The following is a 16,240-nucleotide window of genomic DNA, read 5'->3' as shown; positions in this document are numbered from 1 at the left end:
CTTCTCTGTTCCCACTGGTGACTGTCATTTCAATGTGTGAGTTTCCCACCCCTCCATCCCCCATACTGAGAAACAGGCGGGTATGTCTGGGTGTCCAGAAGGGTGCTCACAGCTGTTTTGCAGCAGCCCCACAGCTGGCTTCTCCTCATCCTCTAGTTTCAGGTCCGCGAGGCAGGCAGGGAGAGGAAGTGGCCTTTCATTTTCCCATTGTTGTTTCTGAGCACTCTGTGGGGTCTTTGCTGCCTGTTAGAACAGAACACCTGTGGAAGCTGCTTCTGTGGTGGTTACTTTTCTGCTCCTGAGTCCCGGGCAGGGTGTGGTGACAGCAGTGGGATCCTGGGTCTGTGTCTCTGCGCAGGGAGCAGGCGGGCCTTTGTGTGCAGAGAGGTGTCCTGACAGCCCCTGGAGGACCGAGCCTAGGAGGGGAGAAAGGGGCCCAAGTGGAGACCACAGGATGTCGAGTCTGTTCTAGAGAGCGGAAGGCGCTGGCAGCTTGTGTCGTGGGCCCCAAGCCCACCCCCAGGTTGGATGATTTGCTAGGCGGACGGGCAGGATTCAGCATATGGTCGTGCTCACGGTCCAGGTGTGTTCCAGCGAAAGGACACAAAGCACAGTCAGCGGCAGAAAAAGGCTGCCGGGGTGACGTCTGGGGGGACCAGGCCCAGGCTCCCAGGGGAGTCGCAGGACGTGCTTATTTCCCTAGAAACTGAGTTGTGTCAACACGGGTGAAGTGTCATCTAGCAGGGAAGCTCCTTAGAGACTCTGTGCCCAGGGTGTTTATCGGGGGCAGGTCATGTCGGCACCCTCTGCCTGCCCCCCCAATCCCAGAGTCCCCGAAGCATAAACCACACTGTGTACACACAGTGTAGGCACAGTGAGCCCCTCTGACCAGGGATGGAGGTAACCTTCCTGAAATGCAGGTTCCCTGATGCCAGCCAGGGGCCAGCCTCGCCAGCCCCCGCAGTAAGGAGGGCAGCCTCAGCCAGCTGCTGGCTCCTTTCTGCACACAGGTCATCTCCTGCCCAGCCCACCAGGTCCTTGAGTTCATGGAGCACAGCCTTTGACCCGCTGCTCTGTGCCGTGGGGGCCCTGGAGGTGGTCAGAGTGCTGGGCTTTCCCATTGGCGTGTGATGATAATAGACATTTATGGCTGAGTGTGGCTAGCTTGCAGACCTTACTCTTCCTTTGCAGAAGTCCTGTGAGGTGGGTGGGATATCTCCCTTTAACAGATGAGGAAACGAGTCAGAGCTGAAAAGCAGGGTGGTGGTCTCCTGAACTCAAACCTGGCTTCCTTTCTACTGCAGTTTCCTGCCTTCATTCCAGAACCTTCCCAATTTTGGTGCTATATGTGTGTCACTTCTGTTATTTACTTATTATTTTAAAAAATCGTCTCATTAAAAAAAGTAGATTCTACACAAAGGAAGCTTTCTATCACTACCTCAAATTGGAAATTTACAGATTCTCCGTAAAAAGAGGGCAACCATAAAAATAAACGGGGAAAATGTCATTGGCTTGGAGATGATCAGAAAATGTTAGGAGTGAATTGAGAAGAGACTGTCTCAACATGCAACTCTGTTTTGTTTAATTTGGGGGGTGGAGGGAAGGGCTGATGACTCAAAAATGTCATTCCGCTTGGGGAAGCATCGTCATAAAAGGATTAGGATTTTTTCATCCAGAAAGAGGCTTAGTCTCCAGACAGGGCCCTTCGAGGTCATAGATGAAAGAGCCGTTTGGGAAGCACATGTTTGCTGTTTAGGGTTTAGAGCGAGTAGAGGAGACCCCAGTGCAGGGACAGCTGAGCTGGAACGCCCGCCCTCTTGAGCGGGACAAGGGAGACGGGAGTTTGCGGGGTCCCTGCGCCCCTCACTGTGTGTGTTGTCACAGCTCACGGGAATCCCCATGAACTGCTCTGTGAAACTGCAGCTGAGTCTCTACATCAAGTCCATCAAAGGCATCGGGTGAGTGGGGCCTGGGAGCGGGGCTGCCGCGCTGTTCAGAGAACAGGGACTCAGGACTCCAGCTACCACCCAGGGGTTGGGGTCTGGGGGAGGGAGACGGCCCTGCCGGGTGTGGAATCTGGTCCCTGCGATTGTTCCCTTGATGGGGGCGTCCTAGCTCTGGGCCATACCCACATCCGGACATCCTGCCCCAGAATCCCCTTTTTCTCAACATTTGTCCCCCAGTTTAGCCAGAAGCTTCCATCCAAGCTGTTTCCCACTCAACAGAGTGGCAGAAATTAAGTCCTGGCAAAACCAAGTGTTTGAAAATAGAAACTTACCAGACAGCACTCTGAACTGTGACGATTCATTCTACAGGAGGAATTTTTTAAGCACGGATTTTCTTATTTTGGTTTTTTTGAGTAACAGCTTTATCAAGATTTAATTCACATATATAAAACGTACCCTTTAAAAATGTACAATTCAGTGATTGTAGCATATTCACAGAGCTGTGCGACCCTGGCCACGATCAATTTTAGAACGTTTCCATCAACCCCCAAAAGAAGCCCCGTCCCCATTAGCAGTCATTCCCCGTTTCCCTCAGCCCCAGGCAACCCCTAATCTACTTCCTGTCTCTATGGATTTGCCTATTCCGGACATTTCCTATAAGTGGAATCATACAATATCTGGTCCTATTGGGACTGGGTTCTTTCACTCAGCATCATGTTTTCAAGATTCTTCTGTGTTGTAACGTGTGTCAGTGTTTCATCCTTTATATAGACTGTATAATATTCCGTGGTATGGACAGACCACGTTTTATTTATTAGTTGATGGACATTTGGGTTGTTTCGACTTTAAAGCCATTGTGAATAATGCTACTATGAATATTCACGTATAAATTTCTCTGTGGACATACACTGTCATTTCTCTTCGGTCTACCCAGGAGCGGGATTGCTGGGGCAGGTGGTCACTCTGTGTTTAACCGTTTGAGGAACGGCCAGACTGTTTCCCACAGCGGCTGCCCCATTGGCATTCCCATCAACAGTGTGGGAGGGCTCCACTTGTATCCTCTCCAAGTCTTGTGACAATATTACGTTTTGACAGAGCTGGTGAGGGAGTAACGGATTCGTCCTTATGTCAGTGGCTGTACTTCTCGGCATATTTGACATTTCATTAAGAAAACAGTTTGCCTAGAAAAGATGTTTGGGCAGCAGGAATGTGGGCATCTGTTCCACTTTGTGAAACGCCTGTCAGCCGGAAGGAAGAACACTTTGTCCGAGGGACAGGGAGTCAAAAGTGCGACCTCATCTTCACTGCCACCTGCCTTTTCATTTCCACATGTGGAGGCCGCCCGGAGGATCTGTGCCTGAAGGATGTGTGGGCGGTGGAGTGGCACCACACTCAGCAGGTGTCTGTGCCCAGGCTGGAGCTCGGGGGCGGGGCACATGGCGCCCGGTCTGCTAACTCACACCCTGGGGCGGACAGGTGACTCAGAGCAGCCGGGCTGGCTGGGCGGGGCTGGGGCCATAGGCCAGCCCCCACCCAGCACCAGAGGGAGGGGCCAGTGTGGCCCCATCCTTCGCATTTTCAAATGCATTCATTTTTCAAAGTCTTGGTTTTAACACGAGCTCACTCAGTTTCACCTGTTGGGAGAGCTGATTCAGATTCTCCATAAAGACTGCTCAAGCCATCAGCTTGATTGCTGGATTCTGCCAGTTGGGGGTGTCAGGCTGCTACCCTGACCTCCCTGGGCTTCAGTGTCCCTGTCTGTTGAGAATGGGGCCACAGGGCTGCCTGATGGCCTCTGCCAGCTGGAGCTGGTCTCAGGGAAGCTGGTCTTAAGTGCAGTGCCTGTCGCCCTCTGGAGGGCCGATGAGGAATGGCTGTGGGAAAGGTCTGGATACGCACCGCCCCGAAGCAGAGCTGGGCAGCTGTGCCTTGTCTGGGAACTTTTGTGTTGTTTGCTCACGAGATCTTTATCCTGAGATAAAATGCTGTTTGCATTAAATTTACATCAGTTCTTACAAGCGCAGATAAAAGAGGCCGCAGCGAACGGCCCTTCTGAGTTAGGAGCATGGAGCTCTAACCGCCTGAGCCACCGGGCCGGTCCCCCGACAGGTTTTTGAGAGTTGCAATTGAGGATTTGGCCTTTTGTGCCAAGTCTGGTCCCTGTCCCCGTACGGCTGTACCTTATATAGCAGACTCAAGGATGGAAAAGCCACAGAATATTTGTCCACTGCTTGTGGCTGTTAACAACAACAGCAACAGATGATGATAAACGTGGGGCACTTTTTATATGCTGGGCATTTTCCTCAGCACTTTGCTCGTGTTGCTCAGTCCTCCCTTAGAGCCCTGCGAGGAATTCTGTTTTAAGCCTCATTTTACAGAGGAGGCACAGAGAGGGTAAGGAGATGCCTGTGGTTACATGGTGAGCTAGTAAGTGGCTGTGTCTGGGTCCCTAAGACCACGCTCAGGCTCACAGGACCGAGCATGTGGTCAGAGTCACAGCTGTGATTTATTCCAGTGAAAGGATTCAAAGCAAAACCAGCAAAGGAATTCTGGGGGAACTAGGCTCTGTCTTCCAGAGTCTTCTCCCAGGAGAGTCACACAGGGTGTCCTTAATTCCCTAGCAATGAGCTGTGACAACACCTGTGAAGTGTCATCTAGCAGGGAAGCCCATTAGAGACTTAGCGCCCAGGGTGTTTTTGGGTGGCTGGTCACCTCTGCCTGGCACCCGAATCCCAGAGTTTCTGAAGGAAAGCCAGCGGTCAGCATAAGCCACACTGTTTGCTGACCGGGTGCATTGCCATCCTGAATAAAAGTGGGGTTCTGTTTCTAAAAGGAACAACTGGATATGAGCTAGGTCGTGGACTGCCCCTGCCACATAGGAGATGTGAGTTTTTCATTGAAAAGGTCTTGTCCCATCTGTCAGGCAGTTCCCTGCCAGGACGCAGCCATTCCTCAAGCCCCCACCAATCGAGTCGCTCCTGACTCTGGAGCTTCCGACCACATGTCCGAAGCTGCCTGCTGGAAGACACCTGACGAAACTTCTCACCAGCTTTGTCTTGCTTATTTCCAGGCAAACTGGACAGATTGAGCCGGTGGTCCTGCCGCTGCTGTGGTTTGAGGAGGTAAGGTCACCTCACTCTACCTGCTTTGGGCACCCTTGGACGTGGCCACGTCTGGTACCCCAGTGAGGAACCAGTGTGGGCATTTGAGGCAGGGTCCCATTAGTGAAGGGGGGCGGGGTGGGGGGCCAGGGGAGCTGGACTGTGTGACCCAGAGCAGTCTACCAGAAACTTCTCACTCTGCAAGCACTTTGTCAATTACCCCTCTGAGTCGAAAGGGTCACTTGAGATGGAGAAGACAGAAACGGCCTGAAATGGGAAAGCCCCAGCCTGGGGTACTGATTTTTTGAATGTGCTTGACTACTGAGACAAGGGAAGTTGGTTTTCAGGGTGTCAGCTTTTCACTTGAACTTTCTTTTCCCTCACTTTTCAGGGTTCCTTCTGGCCTAGCTTGTTTTCTTTCTTTCTTTCTTTTCTTTTTTATTTTTATTTTTTTAAGATTTTATTGGGGAAGGGGAACAGGACTTTACTGGGGAACAGTGTGTACTTCCAGGACTTTTCCAAGTCAAGTTGTTGTCCTTTCAATCTTAGTTGTAGAGGGCGCAGCTCAGTTCCAGGTCCAGTTGCCTTTGTTAGTTGCAGGGGGCGCAGCCCACCACCCCTGCAGGAGTCGAACTGGCAACCTTGTGGTTGAGAGCCTGCGCTCCAACCAACTGAGCCATCTGGCACTGGCCCAGGTGGGAATAGAACCGGCAGCCTTTGGCGTTAGGAGCACGGAGCTCCAACCGCCTGAGCCACCGGGCCGGCCCCTAGCTTGTTTTCAGTCAGGGTGAGCTCAGGGCTAGAACGGGCAGCCTCCGAATGTCAAGCTCACATCACAGTCTGATGTGGGCTGGTGGGAGGCGGAGCTCTGCTCCACCCAGCCATTTGGGGTCGGCTTGTGGTCTTGCCGTCCTTGAGTCCCTCAGAATTCATCCCCGTTCAGTGGTTGGGAAAAGTGATGGAGAGAATCACGTGGAAGGTTTTCACTGGCCAGGTGTGGAAGTCATAACATCACTGTGCCCACATCCCATTGGCCAGAATTTGATCACATGGCCCTGCCCAACTGCAAGGGAATCTGGGAAATGTAGTGTCCTTACATGTGGTCCTGGAAGAAATGGAGGCCTCCTGCAGACTCCATCCAATGCTTTGGCCAGTGGACTTGAGATGAGGAAAGGGGGTGGGAAGAGGGATGTGGCGTGGGGTAACATCTGTGTGTGGCCCCAGCCCATTTGTTTGTTGTTCTCCCTCCCCAGAGAGGGGCCATGGAGGGGGAGCCCCTTCACACGTTCTATATCCAGCTGGTGTTGCTGCCCAGGGTGCTGCACTACGCCCAGTATGTCCTCCTTGCACTGGGCTGTGTCCTGCTGTTCATCCCCGTCGTCTACCAAATCCGGAGCCAAGTAGGTGGTGGCCGGAGCATGGCCAGGGCCGAGCGGCCCATTGCTTGCCTGCTGGGGCCAAGCGCTCCTAGCTGTCCCTTCTGCCGTGCCTGAGGACGCCCTCAGCCTGGGTCTCTGCCTGGAGCCGGGGAGCTGTCACTGGGTCCTTGCATCTCCTGCGTCCTGCATTACCACTTCTCTGCCTGCTCTGGGAGGCCTGGGGACCCTCCCCTGGAGGGGCTGCTGGTGGGGTTTGAGTTATGAGACCTGGTACTTGAATGGTTTGTTCATCACGTCAGCACCTTCTGGGTGCCAGGCTCTGTCACATGCAGGGCACATAGCAGTGAATGAGACAGATGCAGTCCCTGCTCCCGGGGTGGGAGGGGTGTGGGGGGCTGGCTTTCCAGTCGGGGAGACAGATGAAAACCAAGTAAGTAAACAAAAGATAATTTTATTGATGATAAAGATGACAGGCTAGAGGAGTGCTGCCCAATAGAAATGCACTGTGAGCCGTGTGTGGTTTTAAATTTAAATTTTTTAATAGCCACATTAAGTCAAAAAATTAAATTTAATCATATTTTATTTAACTTGACTATGTCCCAAATACAGCCGTTTCAACATGTAATCAATATAAAAAACAGGCATTAATATTTTATTTGGTTTTATGTTAAGTCTTTGAAATCCAGTATGTATTTTACACATACAATGGGTTTTGATTTGGACTCGCTCCATTTCAAAGGCTCAACAGCCATACATGGGGACTGGACAGCACAGCGTCCAGGGTGGTAACAACTATAGAGAGAGTGTCAGGAAGGGCTTCTCTTTAGAGGTAGAATTTAGGCTTAGCTGTGAATGCTAAGGAGGCACTCCGCACAGAGTCTTGGAAAGAGTGTCCCACTTGAAGGGATGGCCAGTGCAAAGGCCCTGAGGCAGGGATGTTGGAGGCATTCTGGAAGAGATCCGGCAGGGCCAGCGTGGCTGGAAGCGAGTGAGGTGGGGGTAGGAGTGGGACATGGTGTCTGAGGGGGCAGGGACAGGTCACGCTGGGCCCTGTAACACAGGGCGAGCAGCTTGGAACTGCCTTCCAGGGGTGACAGGAAGCTAGTGGAGGCTTTTCAACGTCAGCTGCTGTATAGTGACTCGGGCCTTGGGTGGGAGGGGCGGAGGCAGGAGGACCAGTGAGGAGACCCAGGTGAGTGAAGGTGGTGGGACCAGGGAGGGTACACGTTATTTCAGGAAGGGAGCGTAGATGGAGAGGGCTCTGAGGCATCTGCCCTCTAGAGGCAGGAAGACGAGGGGCCAACAACACATACCCCTTCTTGACTTGGTGTCATTCATTCATTCATTCATTCATTCATTCATTCATTCATTCGTGGCATTAATGACACCTCTTTGGTGAGCAGTGTCCTTTTTTCAAGGCACTGTGCACTGTTTTGGGGATGGAGCAATGACATGAGGTCTGGATAGCACTGGGCAAGATAAGCAGTTCCTGCGGTCGTGCAGGGCCAAGGCCTGTGACCTCGGGCTCCAGGGGCAGTGGTGACGATGGGTGAGCAGCTGCATGGTGGGGAAGGGACACTGCTCAATGGCAGGGAGTCTTGAGAGGTCATTTTGGCGCTATAAACCAGAAAGCCACCTTGGTGGCCCCCACCTTGTCCTGGAGCCACAGGCTGGGCCTTGGTGGAGGTGCCGCCCAGCCCCCGCACTGCCCCTGGGCCACCCACAGTACCTTTCTTTCTTTAGCTTTGGAAACAGCTCTCTCTTTCTCGGGGTGGCCTGCACACTTGCTTGCTTGCTGGCACAATAATAAACCTTCCCGGCTCTTCACCTGGGCTTTCAGACCCTGTCCTGATGGCCCTTCCAAATCCCCCTCCTGTGGGGGAAAGATTTGCGCTGCTGTGAGGGTGCCAGCTCTCGCCCATCGCTGCATCTGGAGTTCGAGTCCCTGACGGACGTTGGGTGTAATGCGACTGTTGGGTGCCCCATCCTCTGTCACTGTTCCAGCGACAGCCAGGCAGAGCAGTGCTGTCACTCCAGTGAGCAGATGGGAACTCCCTACAGTTTTTAGACTTCAATTGTGGTGGGAGGGCGGAGGGGACCAGAAGCCAAAGTCCCCAGCCTGTGGATGCCACTTGGGCGGTTTTCCACGAGTGAGGACACACAGTCACATGCAGGGTGCCCAGGGGACTAGCTGTTGAGGGGCTGCACCAGGAGAGGAGGCCACGCAGCCTCCTCCTCCTATCCCATCGGTCTCTCTCCTAATCGTCCATCAGAAGGGGGACGGGGAGGAGAGTGATGACACCAACTGAAATGGTAGCTTGGGCCCCTTCCCTGCCTCAGCCCCCAGATCTGTGCCCGGCCCCCAAACCCAACCAGAACGCCATCATTTCTCTTGGCGACGCAGTTGACGCCCCCTCCTTGCAGGTTTCACTGGAGGCCAAATAATTGAAATTTATCCCGTTACATATTTTTTGGCTTAGTTGGGGTTAGGCTTTACACGTTTCTATCTGTTTGTCCTGGTTGGAAAAAACGAAAAGATCGCGTGCTGGCAAACTCAATGTATTTTAATTTCTCTTCAGAAAAAATTTTCTTCTCAAGTCATTCTTTAGAAACAAATCAAAATCCTTGTAACATAAAAATCTCTGTCTCTGATTGATTTAAATTCCCATCTGTTCAACCCGCTGATTCTTGGCCAACCCACCCCGTCCACACGGCGGCCCATCTCCCCACCTGGATTCCTAGCCACAGCCTAAACTTCCAGGTGGACAAACCCTTTCCAGCTTGGCTGGTCTATCCGACCAAGCACGTTTCCTGAAGATACTGGCCTTTGCTGAAGGGCAACGCTACTTCCCAAATCTCAGCCCCCTCCAATCGTTAACAGTTGTTGGAATCTGGAATTCTGCACCCTCCCCTTGGCTTCTTGAAAATCAAAGACCTGTGTGAAACCTTGTGTGTAGCTGCAACGTCTACTATAAATGAGCTTGGTTGTCTTCTAGGAGAAGTGCTATTTATTTTGGAGTGGTAATAAAAAGGGCTCACAGGATAAGGAGGCCATGCAGGCCTATTCTGAGTCCCTGATGGCGTCCGCTCCCAAGGGGACAGTTCTGCAAGAAGCAAGACTGTAGGTGCGTACCAGGTAATGCCTCCCCTCTCTGCCTCCCCTCCCGTAGTGAGTAGAACTCGGGCGGCTTGAAACACTTTGGATCTGACACATTTCTTCAGCCTAAACTTCACCTGGAGTGTCTACAGACTGAACATACGTATTTGTGTATTTTGCTTTTGGAGGAACTGCCTTTCTTAGATTCCGAGTGAATGACCGTGTCTTTGATCCCAGGCCTGGTGGAAGTGCAGGGTGACTAGTGTTCCTCCGTGGGCTGGTTATCTTATTTGCAAGGTCATGTTAGAGGCCGGATGCAGGCTGGCTATATATCCACGACCCGGCCTGAGCGTAGGGCTGCCGGGTTGAGCAAAAACAATCCAATACCCAAAACAATGAAGAAACAACAACAACAAAAGGATGCCCAGTTAAATTTGAATTTTAGGTAAACAGTGAATAATTTTTGGCATAAGTGTGTCCCTTGCAGTTCTTGGGATATGGTTACACTGAAAACCTATTTGCTGTTCCCTGAAACTGAAATTTAACGACTCGCGGATGTTTTCTGACAACCTACCTGCCAGAAAAGTAGTGCGTGTGTGGGGAGCCCTCCTGGGCCTTGTCCCACTGGTTCCGAATCTCAGGAGGGAGAGTCCTGCCGGGGGGTGTGCCAGGCAGAGCTGCAGGTCCTGCAGTGTGAGGATAGGCAGAGGTGAATGGCTCTACCCTTGAGCCTCTGAGAATAGCTGTTTATTTGGTTTCTAAAAACTGTGCCGCTCATGCTCCCGAGCTTCTGTGGCTGGGCCGACTGGGGCTTGAGCGGCAGAGTCCCAGTGAGGCAACAGCCCTGCTCTTTGGGGCCAGCCGGTTGCCTGCAGTTTGCTCCGATTGACTGCCAGGAGGAGGCAATGAAATAGAAAATGCACAGTGGTGGCCACCAGCGTGTATGTGCTGCCAGCCCTTCGAGGATGAGGAGATGGAAGAGAGGGACAGCTGTGTCCCCTGCCAGGCTCTGGGAGGCTCCTCCTGTGATCTGGGAATAAGAGGGCAGGGCCCCATCACTTTGGGGATGAGCATTAAGGGGGTGACCTCCTGAGGATTTGGTCCCTGGGCTTGGGGGCAGGGCATCCTAGCTGGAGACGTGTCCCCCCTTTCCTTCCTCGCTCCCAAGAATTCCTTTGGGATGCTTTGTCAGGTACAGTTTGGCCCCACCGTCACCCATGCCCCCTTCCAGCCGCTATCCCCTTGTGTAGAAACTTGTTAAGTATTCTTGGGGTGCAGGGGTACAGTCCTCAGGCGCAGAGAAAGGGGTTATTCGATTTAGTACAGGTGGGGCTGGTAGGTGTGAGGCCAGAGCCCCACGGTTGCACCTCCCTGGGCACAGCCAGCATGTCGTGCCACCCTCCTCCCAAACATAAAACAAAACGGGGGGCTCCTCTTTATTTTGCCAACAGAATCCAATTTTCAAGTTAGGGAATTTTCTGACTTAAAGAGATTCTACTGCCCTGGCCGCTGGAAGGCAGCTCAGCCTCCACCCCAGGTGACACCCCTCCCCCAGTCACGTGTTCTTGGGGAATGCAGGCCTGTAGTGTCCTGTAGGCTTTGGTTTGGGGGCAGGCACCTGGGAAGTAGCCAGTGGTCCTGGAGACCTGGAATCCATGCAGGGCAGCCTCTAGCCAGTGCTGAGTCTTGGCCTGGGTCTCTGCACCTTGACGTGGGGATGGCCTGAGGGACTGCCTTGCTTGGGAGAAGGCAGGAAATAGGGCCTCCAGCAGCCCAGGAGGGCATTTTTATGTGAATAAGAAAAAGACAGCTCCTTGGTGCAGACAGAGCCAGCTCTAGGGCAGAGGGCTTGGCAAACAACGTGCACCACCCATTTGTAGGCCCTTTGGCTAGGTGGCCTGGTGCAGTGAACAACCTGGACAACTGTACGGGGCAGCCTTTCACGGAAATGTCCTGGTCCTTCTCATTAATCTGTCTCCCATTCTGAGTCCTCATTACTCAGTCAAATAGAAGCAGAAGGGAACAGGAGGAAGAGGAGTCGGCTTCATGTTCTGGTTCCTTGAGAGTTTGTAACAAGTGTTGTCTTTGAGAAAATAGTTTCCCCTTTTTACTTTTGAGTGAGGCTTCCTCAGGTCGCGGCTCTTTGGGCCCACTTTGTTGAGATTCTGGCCACCCCGGGTTGTCCCATTCTGCCCCTGTGGGGTGGTGTGTGTCCGGGGAAGGGTGTGTGTAGGTGCTCACATGCTCCCCACCCTTTGGCAGCAGCTTGAATATGACTCAAGCCTGGGATCTGTTCCAGAGGGAGAGGAGCCAGGAACCCCCTCTCCCCTTCGTCCTGTCCAGAGGGGGAGGAGGGTTGGTTTTCCCCACCAGGTGGTAAAGCAGGCCGTTGGTGCTTATGAACAAGGCACAAGTGGGCAGGAGCATTTGGGGCTTTCCAACCGCAGCCGCTGAGCAAGAAGACCCTCTGTCCTTCTGGGAAGGTGGCAGAGGGCTTAGGGGACGAAGAGTTCCCCACATTCTTATCATCATTGCTATCTTTAAATTTTTTTTAAGTTGAGAAATTTTTTAAAATGTAAAACTAGATAAATTACACTATCTGAGTTCCCTCTGCCCCAGCCTCAGTAGCATTAATTGTTAACATTTTTCACATTAATTACCAACACTAATGGTTACTATTTTGTCCTGTTCACCTTTTCTCAGTGGTATCATATAGTATGTGGATCACTGCAACTGGTTGTCCCCTCCTCAATTGTCGGTGACAGCTGCCTAGGTTATCATCTTGTGACTATATTTTACAAATGCATTCTATTGGTGGGCATTTAAGTTGTTGCCAGTTTTTCTGTGTGGACAATATTGCATGTAAGCCCTGGACTCCTTGCTCTGCCTGTCTCACTATGTTAGGCAAGTCGCTTTGGGCCTGTTTCCCCATCTCTAAAATGGGGTGAGGGCAGGGCAAGACACTGTTTGGTGAGATGAGGGCATCCTTTGGAAAAGCAGTGCAGGAGTCTGTAGGTCACTCCAGCTTTTCTCATCTTGAGCTTGATAGACGGGTGCTGGTGATAGGGAGGTGAAGGGGCTTTCTGTGCTGTTGGAGGACGTGGGTGGAGAGACCAGGGCGGGGCTGGGGGTATGTGTGGGGCTTGGTGACTGGGTGTGGTAATGCAGCTCCCCCTTTCTCCACAGGGTCCGGAAGATACCAAGAGCCAGCCCAGCCCAGCCGCTCAGCCAGACCGGCTCCCCAGCCCCTTCACCCCACTTCTTCAGGAATCTCTCAGCGGACAGCCCACCAGTCCCAAAGCCTGAACCTCCCAGTTGCCCCCCACACACGGCTGCACACTGTACACCCCCCCACACATGTATGCACATGTGTGCACAGGTGTGTGCAGATACACTCAGGGATGGAGCGGCTGCTGAGGGGACTCCAGGAGAAGCTCATCCATAGGGATTGTTCTGGAACCTTCTCTCCAAGTCACCCACAGGCGCTGTGGGCGTTGGGTCCTCTCCCTTGGGTGAGCCTGTTCGGGCGTTAGACTACTTCTCCCAGTTGCCCTGTCCGTCATTGAAACACTGCAGCCTCCGCTTGGTGGCTTACCCAGTAGGACAGAGCTTTTATTCTGAGGGGCCGGCCACTGTCCTGAAACCCAGCCTGGGAGTGCAGACTTCCTGTGCCAGAGCCAGGCGGGCAGGGCTGCTGTGGGCTCAGTGCCCTGCCTGGACGCAGAGCTTTGGCCTCTCTGTACCCATCTGGGCTGGGGGCACAGCCCGTTCACACAGGCCTCCAAAACCAGCATGAGGGTCAGATGCCCGTGTACCTGCTCTGTCTCCTCATCCCCCACAGAACTTTGATCTCCCTGAACCCTACACAGGCACTGGATTTGGGTGTCTAGGGCCCCTTTCCTCCAAGCTCAACTGACATCATCCTGTATACTGAGCCAGCCATTCCTTGGCTGGGGTGGCAGGAGGCTCTGCCCCGAGCTGCCCCCCAACAAGGGCCCTCATCTTCTAGGTGCTGGGGCAGAGGTGGAGTAGGCCTGGGCCCCGAAAGCCTGGTGTCCGATCGGGTGGGAGACTCATCCACCTGAGGCTTCTGGTCTCGAGGGCAAGCCTCTGTCTCTTTTCTACTGGAAGAGAAATGAGTTTTATCATCTTTTAAAAATAATTCACTATTGAAGTAATAAACCTTTAAAAAAAGCGAACGCTTGCATCTGTGACAGCCTGCTTATTGGCGGGGGTGGGGGTGGAGGTGAGGGGGGCAACTTCCTGGGAAATTCTGGGCTCTTAGTCAATGGCTCCTTTCTGGAAGCTGCCACGAGCATCTCATGGGCTGGGATGCTGACTCGCCTCTCTTTTAAAATTTCAATGTTGTGTGTATTTAATATTTAATAAAAATATTGCATGAATGCAAATCTTGTTTAGAAAGATTGGGATCCAAGGCCATTTTGAACACCACCAAAGGTTAAGTACTTTGGCCCCTTTGGCATGGAACCTGCCAGTTTTTTTCCTGTGCGTTTATATACAAAGCAACATGCCTGGAAGACCTGTGGAGTCTTGTTCTGGGCTTTTGCTTTTTCTTGTTACATAAATGGCAGAAAAGAGGAGTGGTTAAGAATGGATTGGAATGTCCAACTATTACATTGTTTTGTACACCTGAAACTAATAATAATAATTTAAGAAAATAAAAAGAGGATTGGAGTCAGATGGCCTGGGTTTGAATCTAAGCTCTGCCCTTACTAGTTTTGTGGTTTTAGGCAAGTCACTTGACTGCTCTGTGCCTCAGTTTCTCCGCCTTTAAAATGGACAGAATAGTACCTACCTCTTAGAGTGGCATAATGAAGACCCAGTGACTTAATCCATGAAATGCTTAGCATATGGCTGGCACATAGTAGAGGCTATATAAATTTGCCATCATTTTTATTTATTATGACGTCACCTTGATTTTTTTTCCCACTCAAGTTGGACACTATTCATTTGTTCCTGTCTCGGACACTGTTCCCACTTCCCACATACTGAGTCACCTCATTCTTTGTAATTGGTTGCACAGCTTCTGAGGTATTGATCACACAGTCCCTCTTTATGGAATCTAAGTTGTTCCCAGTTTTTCCCTATTGCAAACACACTCAACATTCTTTTTTTCCCTACGATGTGCCGCGCACCGCCCCAAGAGTTGGGATGTGTCAGGGACCAAAACACCGATGGACGAGTTTCTCCAGGGTAAATATGCAGGTGGAAATGCACAGTCACTGGGCATGCCCTTCAGCCTCACTGGACACCGCCCAACGACCCTGCAGCAGCTGCCCTCCTCCGCCTCCTTGCAGAGCTGTTGGGGGTTGGGATGGGCGCCCAACTGGTGACCAACAGATGGATTTCCATCCCAGAAGCCAGCGAGGGTCACTTAGTCACAGGTCAAGCAGGCACAGAGCCTAGCCCCACAATACTTTCAGGGGCCCACACAGTGTTTTCATTTCTTTTAAAATCAGAAGAAGAAAACCAAACTATTAGGTAGAAAAAAATGTGCTAAAACTTAACATAGTCATCTATACCAATGTTATTGTAAAACGTAATTTCAAGTATTTTTAATGGAGGAAGGGGCCTGCGGAAGTCGCTGTGCAGCCCTGCCCTGGGCCAGACGTGGGCTGGGGCGGGGTGGGGGCTCCCACCTCCTGGACACCCGGGACACTTCAGCTGGTTTAAGGCGCCTGTGCTTAATCTGCCCGGTGCAGTCGCCTGGGATTTAATGCAAGATGCTGCGCGCTCCTCGCCGGGAGCAAGGCCAGCGCTTTGAATCGGGTTGTCAGGAGGCGCAGAACGACGAGACATTTCCATTCAGAGGCTCAGTGATGACGTAGGCGTCGTCATGGTGACGGGAGGGGCATGAAGCTGGAGGTCCGTGATAACAGGCGCCGCGGTGACGTTGGAGGGTCTGTGACAACTTTAGAAGGCGTTGTGATGACGCTAGAGGCACCACGATCATGCAGAGGTGCCGTGATGACGTAGGCGTCGCCGTGGTGACGTGAGGTCGCTGTGCCGACTTAAACGCCGCCAGCTGTGACTCTCTGGACGGCGCCGTGATGACGTCAGCCGCCCCATCGTGATGCAGGCGGCGCCGTGACGAGTTCGGCGCCGTGGTGATGCCACCGCTGTGGCGGGGTTGGCGGTGCCGTGATTACTTTCGGAGGCCTGTGATGACGCCAGAGGCCCCGTGATGACGTAAGAGGCGCTGTGGTGACAACAAAAGACTTGGGGCAGGAAGACTTGCCTTCCTGTGTCAGGGTGGGCCCTCGGGGCGGTGGCACCGGCGTCTGTGGAGTTGGGGTCACAGCTGCCCACCTTCTCATCCGCTGGTCCCTCCACCTTTGTGCTCAGCAGCCCTCCTCAAGCTCCCTGTCTGAAATGGGTGGAAACGTGTTTATCGTAAATTTAAATAGTTGCAAAGGATACTACTTCCCGCGTATTGTCCTTGATGTTTTAAAATGAAACCACTTCATTACTCTTTTAAATGGGCCTAATGAGATCTCAATATGATGGTGCCGGGATACTCGCCGCCATTTAAAGAAAATACACGAAACAGCTCTTGTAGTCGGAAGTTTTAGCCCCCCCCCCACGCTGAGCATGTTTCCTTCTTCCCCCTATAATTTTAGCTAAATGTTATATAATGTATACCTTCAACGTAATCCTTCCGTTGTATTTCTCAGCGACATAAATGTCTGTGTAAGT

General features: G+C 52.3%; 1 protein-coding gene across 5 annotated transcripts in view; it reads left to right on the top strand.

Annotated features, from left to right (window-relative positions):
- The window catches only part of SCARB1 (scavenger receptor class B member 1), a 63,222-nt gene extending 49,500 nt beyond the window's left edge, over positions 1–13,722 (top strand). Inside the window, exons 9-13 of one of the 5 annotated variants that reach the window (XM_019748754.3) lie at positions 1,885–1,958; positions 5,017–5,068; positions 6,301–6,447; positions 9,423–9,562; positions 12,710–13,722. In XM_019748754.3, coding sequence (XP_019604313.2) covers positions 1,885–1,958; positions 5,017–5,068; positions 6,301–6,447; positions 9,423–9,551 — 402 coding nt within the window. In that variant the 3' untranslated portion in view covers positions 9,552–9,562; positions 12,710–13,722. The remainder of the gene's footprint in view (positions 1–1,884; positions 1,959–5,016; positions 5,069–6,300; positions 6,448–9,422; positions 9,563–12,709) is intronic. The other 4 variants (XM_019748753.3, XM_019748756.3, XM_074321687.2 and 1 more) reach the window with 4 other exon arrangements.
- The last annotated feature ends 2,518 nt before the right edge of the window (positions 13,723–16,240 follow it).

Source organism: Rhinolophus sinicus, chromosome 9 (assembly GCF_057876585.1).
Source record: "Rhinolophus sinicus isolate RSI-liver-muscle chromosome 9, RSI-T2T, whole genome shotgun sequence".
Classification (NCBI taxonomy): Eukaryota; Metazoa; Chordata; class Mammalia; order Chiroptera; family Rhinolophidae; genus Rhinolophus; species Rhinolophus sinicus.
This window is presented reverse-complemented; position numbering and strand designations above follow the sequence as displayed.